At 43.6% G+C, this 12,500-nt stretch overlaps 1 protein-coding gene across 1 annotated transcript in view; it reads right to left on the bottom strand.

Annotated features, from left to right (window-relative positions):
* The window catches only part of sv2ca (synaptic vesicle glycoprotein 2Ca), a gene marked incomplete at both ends in the record, with an annotated part of 33,587 nt that overhangs the window by 14,354 nt on the left and 6,733 nt on the right, over nucleotides 1–12,500 (bottom strand). The window contains 3 exons of the mRNA XM_080004570.1: nucleotides 1,571–1,704; nucleotides 9,229–9,380; nucleotides 10,777–10,957. Of these exons, the coding sequence (XP_079860696.1) occupies nucleotides 1,571–1,704; nucleotides 9,229–9,380; nucleotides 10,777–10,957 (467 nt within the window). The remainder of the gene's footprint in view (nucleotides 1–1,570; nucleotides 1,705–9,228; nucleotides 9,381–10,776; nucleotides 10,958–12,500) is intronic.

The following is a 12,500-nucleotide window of genomic DNA, read 5'->3' as shown; positions in this document are numbered from 1 at the left end:
TGGCTTTTACTCCACTACTGTGCTGCATTTCAAATTAAGTAATCAACTTCATTTTTTTTTTTTTTAAATCGTCATTCATATTTACATTCATTTACAGACTGGGACTAAAAATGGTCCTGGACTTTTTTACCCAGACCAGCCCACCACAACCAGCCTGTGGATACTCCACCACACACGCCACATCGACACACATGCAAACACACCAGCCCCTGATACCACCACTTATAAGCATGATGGATATATACTCTAGGCTACTGTAACACTATAACAGAGCTATTTTAAGAGAAAGTGAATGGTTTGTTGCCAGCAGACCACCACTGTGAGGATACCATGATTGATTCAGGCAGTCAGTGTTTCATAAATGTCTATATTTGAAAGGGCTGTATAATCTATTTCAACACAGGAAGTAAGTCAGGTAAGGCCATTGTCAGTTTGATGACTTTATCCTTGAAACTTGAAGGGCTTACTCTTCAGGGCAGGTCTATAAACAATAATAACACACATCAGGTACTGACGGCACACGTTTGGACTTCTAAAGTGCAGTTAAAGATTGAATTATATTTTAAATAAACAAATACATTCTAAATAATTTCTAAAATTGAACATAAATTACGTACTGTACATTCTTTGGCCTGCTGCTTAGGTACAGACCACTACTTCTGGCCTGGGTAATGCTGGTCTATAAACAATAAAGCTATATTTAAATAAGCAAACACCAGCTTGTATATATTTGTACTAGTGCTAGGGTACTGCTGGTCCATAAATTATAAGTAATATCTAAATATTTCCAACGCTTGAAGGCGGCAAGGCAGCTTGCTGCCGTGCTGCAAGGTGCTACCTTTGAAAAGAAAATCCCCCGCAAATTGGAAAAACAAATACTGTTATGCGCCACCGGCAATGCTGCTGTCGCTGCTGCTTACATATCATTTATCTTCATGCAATTTTTTTTGTCCATGTTGACCGACTTTGTCATGAATCCACCTGCTTCACACGCTCCCATTGACCACTGTGTTTGTGGGGGGGGGGGGGGGGGGGGTGCGTGTCGTTTGCCTACTTTGATTATGAGGGCTGGTGCAAAATCAAAGTGGGCCAGCGACGCGCATCTCTCTAAATCCGCCGACCGGCCCGGCGACCAGTCCACCGGGATTTGTCCAGGTGCTCCCGATGGCCAGTCCGACTATGTTAAGTAAATTGTAATGAGGATCTGTATGCGCACCCATCTGCAGAACAAAAAAGGTACAGTCTACACTACATGCTGTATTATTGGCTCTTTTATATCAGGGCATGTACTTTTACTTTTAATACTTGAAGTACATTTAAGAGCAAGTACTTATTTACTTTTACTTCAGTAGAAATCTCACTTTTGGGACTGTAACTTTTACAAGAGTTTTTTTGTGTCAGTGTATTTGTACTTCTACTTAAGTAAAAGTCATAGCTTTTTGGTTATCCATTTTCCCTGATACAAAGTGAATGGTTTCTCGATGACATAAAGTGCTCTATGTCTTCCATTACAATGACAGGGCCCCCGAAATACAAAAAAAAAAAAAAACATTCCCAAAAGTGAATTTACCTCCAGGTAGAAGCGGGGGCTCTCGGGCATGAAGGTGAGGGCCACCACAGCGCAGACGCAGGGCAGCGCACACACCACCACAAACACCCTCCAACTGTGGAACTGGTACGCCGAGCCCATGCTGAAACTCCAACCTGTGAATAAACCACACACATTGAAGTAGGGTTGAAGAAGGGTTTATAGCCGGACAAAATGCATAATTACATGACTTTAAAGCCGTAAAGAAATAGAATAATTTAAATAAATAAATAACAATAAAAACGCTTAATGCTGAATCAAAAATCTGAATCCACTTTTTGAGACTATGCAAGTGTTTGGTGAGGAATATCAAAATTGATCAAATAAAATAGAAATATGTTTATCATAAAATTTGCTTTTTATTATTGTATTTTTACAAAATGTGGCCACCATTAAACCACACTCAGAAAGAACCAAACACAACTCTGCTTTTAAACTAGCGGCCATGAGCTTATTATATATCTCAAGAGGCACATCTCAAGTTGCTTCTTTTAAGTTTTTTTAAAAATGGCAAAAAAAAAATAAAGATATATTTACAGTACACACACACACACACACACACACACACACACACAGACACACACACACATACCCACACACACACACATATATATATATATATATATATATATATATAGGTGATACCTTGCCATTGCCATTTTGCATTAGAAGGACACATTACAAAGAAGCTCAACTCTTATTTTCCAAACCACCAGCCATGAGGCTATTATTTCCAAGAGGCATCGCCACAAAAAATGTGCAGTATTGACTTGAAGAGTGTTCAAAATAAAACCTTCATGAAGAATGTTTGGTGTGGGATGATAAACGTCTATCACAGTAGGGGAACGGGCGATTTTGATCCAAAGGGTTGATTATGAATTGCATTATGACAGCCCCACGCCGCGAGCACAAAAAGCCGGTGTAAATAAAAGATGCCATTTAATGAGAGCGCTGGGCAGCAGTGAGCGGAGTGACGTGTTCAGCTCGGAGACGAATGGCTCCGTGGAGCGAGCCGCCAGTTGTGCAGGGGGACAGGTTAATTGAATGTGTAGGAAAGGAATTGAGTGTTTTCTGCTAAGTTAAATCTTGTTGCACCTGATCTGGGCCCGAGGCGCACTCCCCGACTCATTAATCACTGTCGCCTGCGCAAACACACCCTCGCACACACACACTCGCACGGGGTGCTGCAGAAATGCACACGATAACACAGAAAGCAGAGCTGCATACTGGAGAGGACATTTACATACACAAACCCACACTATCATGTCTACAGAAAAATACTTAAAACGGCATTAGGAAAAAAAAAAATTACCATATATGATTACCATATGCAGATGAGCCCACATTTAAACACATACACACACACACACACACACACACACACACACGCTCACATGCATACACATATACACATACACAATCCAAAAACCACTCAACCGATTTGTCAGTGCTTCTGATAAATGCCTAAACACAATGCCTCTGATATAAACACACGCAAATACGCATTATCAATTTTCCCTTTTACTTTTGCAGAAGGACTCTTATCTGTGGGCCTTTCAAAGTAATTTTCTCAATCATTCATTTGGAGAGAGAGCAGGCGAGAGAGAGCGAGAGAGAGAGAGCTCTCACACTTGAAATTTAAACCAATTCATTTGAATGGGGAGATTTTCTTCGACTTTAAAAGGGGGATGCATGGGGATGGGGGGTGGATATAGATACCTACACTAAACTGAGACTAACCTGAGCAAAGTACGCCACTGCGGGGAGGTGCGGGTGGGGTACTATGGATGTATTAAAATTTTAAATGCATGGATTTAACTATCACAAAATAATAACGGGATACTGGTTTAACTTTTTCTCTGAATGGTCTATTCAATTCAAGGTTGGGCGGGAAAAGCGATATAGGGTTATACCCTTAGTATGAATTTCATTCATAGATAAAATTTAACTGGATATAATAGCAGAGTTTGCGCGCTTGTGTACCCATCAGCCAGTGCGATAAAGATTTCCATGGTTACTGGAAACTGAGCTCCACCAATTAGAGACGTCGCTGTTACGCTGTAAATGGTTACCGCACTGGCTGATGGGCAAACCCACATATTTTGCAAGGTGCGCAAACGCTGACACTTATATTCAATTAAGTGAGTCTTTTTTTTTAAACGTGGGTAAACCCGCTAAAATAGATGATTGACACCTTTCCCATTGCCAGGAGAAATGCCGTTCTTTTTTTCTTCGTCACGTTCTACGTCACGAACATGCCGGAAAAGGGCCGTATCATGTTTTCGGTGTGATTGGGAACAAAACAGCAGAGAAGACGGCAACTTAAGCCCCTTTCCCACTTGCACTGAAAGCCAAAAATCAACCGGCAATCGGTGTAATGTGGGAATGGGAGCCAGTGTCGATGTTCTGTAAAAGTCGTTCTGTAAATGTCCCCACTCTCAACCTAGTATCACTGTCGGATTGGCTGGGAATATAAGTATGTGGGAATGGAAGCAGTGACGTTTCCGTAAACATTCAGAAAAAAGGGAGTCCGATCTGAACCATGGAGCTCAGCTGCAAAGACGAGAAACAGGAAACACATCCAGTCTCTACGGAGACAGGTCTTTATATTATTACATTTTATTATTTTTCTTCTTAAGAACGCCACTCAGACCCTAGACATGTCTTTGAGAGTCAGGGGTGCTGTGCCACCGCAAACTCTGAGCTGGGCAGGGAGCGGACGGGGAGAGGCAGAACGGGTGGAGAACGTTCATTCTCCGGGGGCAGAGAGTGGAGGGCAGGTTGAAAACTGTTACTTTCAACCTGAAATACTGATTTTAAAACTTTGGGTGAGGGTTATTGTGTCCAGGGGCACTCTGGGTACACTCTGTCCCCTCTCAGCGGAGGGAGGGGTCCGCTGGGTGGGGAGAAGATGAGCGAAGTGCTTGTGCGATTCTGTTGCCTAGTCTCGCGTGATATCAGACACCTTTGCGCGAGCATGACGTAATGTACCCGGAACAATCAGTGGGAACTGACTAGATATGGAACTTCTCCGTTAAGGAGGCTGTGTGGGAAAAAAAAATCAACAGCCTTGATTTTGAATTCTAAACCGGATATGAAATGGTCAAATGATATGTGGATATCCCTTGTCTATTTATGCGCCAAAGTCCGGCTGAAACCTGGGTGTTACCGTTCCCACTAATGACAAATGCTGCGTTACCGGGTTGTTGGCGCAGTGGGAAAGCGGTATATGAATGAAATACATTCTGAGGGTGTGACTCTATATCCCGATTCCCACCCAACTTTGAATTGAGTCGACCATTCAACAGAGAAAAAGCCAAACCAGTATCCTGCTCTAATTTCGTAATAGTCAGAACGAAGTTTAAACCCATACATTTTAAATTTGAATACAGCCATGGTCCCACCTCACCCCCAACCTCCCCGCAGTGGTGTACTTTTGTCAGGTTGGTTTTAGTTTTAATGTATCTGCGCTCCCCTCCTTCCCCATGCTCGGGGACTTCAAAAGTCAAAGAACACCTCCCCAGTCAAATGAACTGGTTTCAATTTCGTTCTGTGTAACACGAAAAATTCAGCAAATACAGCAATTCAGTTTGTCTTTGCAAATGATTTAATCCCGTGGTTCTGGGGTAGAAATTTGTCGCTTTGTCGAGTGAGTTTGCATGTGAATGTACTACAGTTTCTTACAGGGTATTTTCTGTTGTTTGTTGCTCTGGTGAGAGCCGGAGTGTGGGTGGATTTTAGGTTTTACACACTGATGAGTGACATGCCCGATTTTGAACACCAGTGGTGCTACAGGGAGATAATCTGCTCAGTTTTAGATGGAAACGTAACCTTCTGCTCTGCGCTTGCTTGATTCTTCTGGTGTTATAACTGATGGTGGTTGATGGTGTTTCTTTCATTGGATGGTTTTTCCTCTCTATTATTATTATTATATATTTTTTTATTCTTTATTATCTTTTTTGCGCTTGTACAATTTGGAATCACAGTAAATACTCGCTGAATGAAGAGTTGTTTTTTTTTGTTGTTGTTTTTTTTTACAAATTACAATCAAAGATCCTTTTCACTAAAAATCTGTGTACTCGTATGCGAACGCACATGTGCCCGACACAAGGAAGCGCAGACAAGAAAAATACGGCGAGATTCATTTCCACCTCCCCAATAAGCTTACACGCCATCGATTTTGGCAGGGAAGAGCCCGGGAGAAGAGGTGCTGGCGGTGTCAGTCGTGACCTCCCACGTGCATCGTGAGATCGTGCCTGGTGGAAGCGTGGGAGGTGGGGGGTATGCCAGTTCAGGTTCTGCGGGGAATTCATCCAGAGGCGTATTGAAAAAGAAGCTTTGATAGCAAACGCTTATCAGCCGGCATGAGGCGGGGGGTCTACGGTAAATGGTGCTGATGCAGCCCTCCACAGATCAAGTGCCAGTGTTTAAATTAGCAGCGTGTAATTTATAACGCAGCGTTAGAATTCACTCCCAAGCTTTGTGTCTGCGGCAGCGCTCGTGTATGGTTGCTGCACAGAACATGAACGTATGCAGTTTTTTTTTCGGGGGTTGGGTAGGGGGGTGGGGGGATAATCACCATTCCCTCGTGATTGGAATCGGTGTCACGACAGGTAACTCAAACTGTTTCGTAACATAAAACAACCATCCTACGCTGAGCGGTATAAATAATTCTTTCTCTACTCTCCCCCTTCCTCTTCCCTTTCCTCTTTCTGTGTCAGGCCCGTAGCCCCACCTCCTCCTCCCCCGCCCCCCACTTAATATGTGAGACAGGGACAAGGGGAGAGGAAGGTGGGAGAGAAAAAGGGGGACAAACGAGAGGGATGATGTGCAGCGTGGCCCTCTGCACCTCGGGGTTCCTGTTTCACCCCTGCCATCGGAAATCTCATTATGAGGATTATGCACCTAATCTACTGTATGGACAGCTGAGTCAGCATAGACAGATAGACAGATAGACAAATAGATAGATAGATAGATAGATAGATAGATAGATAGATAGATAGATAGATAGATAGATAGATAGACAGACAGACAGATGACAGATAGATAGACAGACAGACAGACAGACAGACAGATAGATAGATAGATAGATAGATAGATAGATAGATAGATAGATAGATAGACAGACAGACAGACAGACAGACAGACAGACAGACAGACAGACAGACAGACAGACAGATGACAGACAGATAGATAGACAGACAGACAGACAGCCAGACAGACAGAGACAGACAGACATATGGATAGATAGATAGATAGATAGATAGATAGATAGATAGATAGATTGACAGACGACAGAGAGACGACAGACAGACAGACAGACAGACAGACAGACAGACAGACAGACAGACAGACAGATGACAGACAGATAGATAGACAGACAGACAGACAGACAGACAGACAGACAGACAGACAGACAGACAGAGACAGACAGACATATGGATAGATAGATAGATAGATTGATAGATAGATAGATAGATAGATAGATAGATAGATAGATAGATAGATAGATAGATAGATAGATAGATAGATAGATAGATAGATGGATAGACAGATAGATAGACAGATAGATAGATAGATAGATAGATAGATAGATAGATAGATAGATAGATAGATAGATAGATAGATAGATAGATAGATAGATAGATAGATAGACAGATAGATAGACAGATAGATAGATAGATAAATAGATGGGTAGGTCAAAACCAAAACTAAAATCAACTAGACGAGGCAGAGAATAGGTTGCTCTTTGCCCAGTTGCTCCCGTTGCCATCATAGTACCTACTACGTTCTCCCGATGTTTAAGGTCCCTGTGCAGTGAACGCAGTGATTCCAGCAGCACTGGGCCCGTGTGCCAGTGAGTAAACTCGTCAAACTCCCGTCCGGCGTGACGAGGATCCGCTCCCGGCCGAGCTGCTCGGGGCTCCACCTGCGGGTCTGACACGACGCTGCACGGAGACATTAGGACCCGCCCAGCGAAGATAAATGAGAGCTGTGATGGTATATTAAGCACCTACACGGCAAGTGTATCATAACGCATCACTAAGTCGTCCTCATTTCCCGCACAGAGCACAGAAAGACAGAAAAGAAAACTGGCTCTTCACGAAAGGGGCTTTGTCCACAGTTTTGTTGGGTTGGTTGTGTTGTGTTGTGTTGTGTTGTGTTGGTGGCCGGGGTTGTATGGGTGAAAGAATAAAACCTACTGAGCTAAGTATGTGTGGCACGTAGCCCTTTGCGCAGAGGAGAGGCGGAGAGCGGTGGCAGTGTGTGTGTCAGGGAGAGTAGGAGCCGGAGAGGGCGACCGCTTAACGTGGCTCCACCGCGATATCAGCAGATCTGACAGCGGAGCATTCTCAGGAAGCTGCATGGCTGCATGCGCCGGTTCGGCATGGCCCCCGTGTGTGCATGCGTTGACCCTATAACGGAAGGATAACTCCTCCGCGATTTAGGTGTGCAAGTGTGCGCGCGCGCACGTGTGTGTGCACACGGGTGTGTGTGTGTGTGTGCTTGAATGACCTTCCATTGTGTCAGATGTTATTGCCTTCAATTTCCTCAGAAGGTGGCCTGTGTGTGACCACGGCACAGTAAAACATTCTCCATGCCACTTAGAGCCTCGCACTCAAAAGCACACACACACACACACACACACACACACACACACTGAAAAGCATACACACACACACAGACACGACAACACACACACACACACACACACAAAATGACGTCAAGCGCTGGCAACGGCATGGACCGGCCATAAATCACATCACGCTGTAGCTTTGTCCTATTAGAGCAAGGAGAAAAACCTAATTATGCTTGGGAAGAACACTGTGCTAAGGAAGGAAGGGTGGAGCAAAAGACAGAGACAGGAGGAGATGGAAAAAGGAAAGATGGAGGAAGAGAAGGAGAGACCTGGGAGGGTTGGGGAAAACAGGGAGCCAGACAATTTGAAAGAGCGGGAGGAGGACGAGAGGAAACCATGTGAGTCAGATAGAAATGGACAGGAGGAAGGGAAGGGAAGGGAGGAGCGTCCCAGCTCTGTCTTCTCTTTCTTCCAGAGATGGTGCAGCTGATATCTCACACCTCTTTGTCCCAGCAAAACACAACGTTGACCAGCGCTCGTTCTCACCTCGAAAAATACCCTTTCTTATACGTTTGTATTGGACATTAATATGTGAACCTCGTAGCTCGTGGATTGCAGCCTCTTAGAGCAAATCACATTGATTCACATGCCAGGGAGTGTCCTCCACCTAAGCCACAGGAAGGCTTTGTAGATGGATTCTAGATCCATGTTGCCTCGAATGACAACTGAAAATGACAAATTTAAACTGTGTGTCATATTTTCCAGTTTTGCGTTACAGTGAAAAAATTGTATTCTGTTATTCTAAGGAGATTAATCAAATTAGGGCTGAATACAATCGCCAACGTTGACAGAGATGGTTGGTTGAACCCTACCCTAAGGTAATGTCTATCCAGAATTTTCTACCATCGTGTACTGCCACAATTTTACCACTGTCTGGATTTAAAAAGTACTAATCAAATACGAACTTCCCAAACACAATAAGGAAAAAGACAACGGGATAAAATAGGCTTTGGCTTGACGACAGACCACCAGGTACTAGAATGATGACTGGTTGACGTACCATAGTGCGGTATGATGGCCCAGGCCATGGCTGAGGCATAGATCTCTCCAATCATCCAGAACATGCACAGCCAGCTCAGGTGCTCCCCTCTCTTCTCCCTGGACAGAACCTCGGCAAAGAAGGAGAAGACGATGGGCACGGCACCCCCTATCCTGCAGGAGGTAGACAAACCGATGGACAGACAGACAGGCATTCGTTGACTTTGACCAATTAGGACAAAATGTTCTCATTCTACTTTTGCATTCTGCGCGTTTCAGTATAACCTCCATGTTGCTGCCGACCTGCAGCTGACTTTATTGGGTTGAGCTAAATGACCGCACGTGATTTGCAATCAGATTTCTTTCCATTGTAAGATTTCAGTCTTGATGCATGAATAGTATGCGGGGAACTGTATGGGAAAGGATAACCCTCTCTGCTAAATGAGGCGCTCTAGAAGTGATGCTTCAATGCAAATATTATTAACGGACATTATCAAGTCGGTTTATTCCGTCAAAACGCCTAGCTGAAAATAAGCCACACTTTATGATAGATATTATCAATTTTATTTGTAGTCAAACATAATCACAGAGATGTTTTCAATTACTCTGAAGGTCCCCAGGGAGAAGGGCATAATGCAATTACTAAATGGGCTCTTAAAGGGAACTGTTACATCTACCAAAGGAAACATGAAAATCAATACTCCTCCCTGGTATGTTGCTATGCAGAGGTGGTTTTGTCTAGACCAAGCCTCCTGGAAGCTGCTGCTGCTGGGAGTCTCACAGCGTGGATTGATTCACAGGTCCCACACTCAACTGTCAGGCAAAACTGATTCATGACTGATATTTACACACATATGTATTTAAAAAATATATATATTTTTTTTTTGTCAGCTAGGAAGAAAGTTTTGACTACAATAGCGAAGATCTTTGTTATCCTTATTTCTTATTGTCATGCTGTAATGAGAAAGTCAATGCCTAATTAAGGGAAATATGTTATATTATATTATTTTATATTATATTATATTATATTATATTATATTATAATATATTGTATTTTTTTTTTTATTATATAATATTATATTATATGTATTATATACCACATTAACACATAATAGTACACATAAACACAATCCAAACTGCCATTTCAGGTTAAAAATAAAGTGTTTCTATTCTGTTGCTGAGAAATACTTAAGAGGACTTGGGTTATGTATTGATATCGTGACATGAGACTAGATATCAGCTAGGATTTTGCTCATCGTAATAATGTGAGGTTGTGTTTAAGGCGACATTATAGTAAAGTAAGACAATTTTCGGAACTTCACAGGCTCTTTTTAATCAACGCCCCTACCTGCGTGATCATAATATCCGCATTACTAATGATTGTTATCTTGTGACAGCACCAAGAGTCATCCCCAAAGTATCCTCAAATTGTGGATATCGAGGTTATCATCAACCAGCCCGAACCTAACGGGTCGATCTAATGCATCCAATCTAGAGAGATAGTCCCAACTTTGACCGACAGGATGTTGCCCTTCACTAGCCCCCATAAAGCCCCGCCCCTCACACTCACCCAAAGCCGGCGATGAGACGGCAGAGCAGGAAGAAGCCGTATCCCTGGACAAAAGACGACAGGAAGGCAAAGAAGCCGTTTGTGGACATGCAGATGAGCAGGCACTGTCTGCGGCCCACCTTGTCGGACATCCCCCCCCAGAAGAACGCACCGACCATCATCCCCAAGTACACAATACTTCCTGAAAAGGGAGGGAGAGAGGCGGGTCAAAATCGGAGCTGAGGAGTTGTGATCATGAATGCTTCAACTTAACGTTTCATGTATTCTTTCTGGTCTCTGTGTTTGTTTCTATCTCAGAATGATCCACTGAGCAAATCCGTCACTGCCGACCCAAACGGTCACTCTGGCTGGTTTTGTAACATGGTCTTTAAAAAAAAACACAAGTGTATTCACGCATTTCAAGAATATTTAAACGTTGAAATATCTCCTCCGTCGAGCTGTTACTGGCTCCATCGCTGCCGCAGTGGAAATGGTCAAGCGTAAAATCCAGGGTTAAGTAGGAATGACATTAAGCTCCAGCCGCCATTACCGCCGAGCGTCTGCTGATAAATGTTCCATCGGCTGACTGTAAACTTTTTATTGCGAAAACAATATTTTTCCTCCCTATTTCCAAGCCCACCCAACACACACACACACACACACCTACATACACATACTATAACCAGTCCCCACACAAGTAAACAAACCCACACCTGATACGTGTTATCTGAAACAATTTGTCAAAAAAAAGAGGTTCCACAATAGGCTCGACTTTCAATTTTCTTTATGTCAAGAGGACATCACGGCACGTGCCATGTCAAAAGAGTGTCCTCGTCCCCGCTACGCCGGACCCACGATAGAAACGGAACATTGACGGATGACTGCCTAGCCAAAATTCAATTGGCAAAAACCCCTGGCCTCCAGGATCGCATGTGGGCCCGTCCGACAGCAACGCCTGATGAGTAAATGCAGAACAGAATGGAAGAGACCTGATCGATGGGGCAGACATCACCAAAACAGGGCCCCCTGCTCCCCTTCAATCCCCTCTCACCAAAGAATAGGGGTCGATGCTGCAACAGAACAGCATTGATTTCCCTCATCGACGGTCGTGGTGTATCGCGCCGTACGGGCGCGGTGGGATTCATTCCGCGTTTTTTACGATTTGCAGCAGCAAGCAGTCGTGAGTTTTCCCGCATTCGGTGCGCTGATTTTTATTGTCTGGGTCCATTTAATCGAGCGTTAAAAAAAAAAAAAAAAAAAAAAAAAACATAAAAAACTGAAGGGCGTCGGGAGGAAGTTAGGCTCTGTAGAAAAAAATAAAACACAAAACACCGCAACAGCCGTGCGTACGTACTCTACGTTAGCTGGTGTATAAAACTGGAGTGCAGCGACACTCTGCTCAGCTCATTAAAATGGACGGTGCCGTGATACAGCTCTCGTGTTTAACGACGGCAGTCAGGTCTCTTCTCTGCAGCGAACTGATATCTATTTGACTCTCCCACTCCCAGGGTCAACCCCCGGCTGTATATCACATTTGTCGGCAAAGTAGATTCTCTCCGAAAGCGTCCCTGGATTCAGTTATAAATCCAAACGTGGTCTTAAGTGGCTGCATCCATTTCATTTGCATAATAAAGGAGGTTGTAGAAACAAACAACCAATTGGATGCTATTTTAGATGAGCATTTAACTAAGAGCTTGTTATTCTATCTTTCACACATAGCCACACAAAAGAGGCATCAAGGGAAC

The sequence above is a fragment of the Zeus faber genome (genome assembly GCF_960531495.2).
Source record: "Zeus faber genome assembly, chromosome: 7".
Lineage (NCBI taxonomy): Eukaryota > Metazoa > Chordata > Actinopteri > Zeiformes > Zeidae > Zeus > Zeus faber.
Note: the sequence above shows the minus strand (reverse complement) of the source record. Positions and strands in the feature narration are given on the sequence as shown.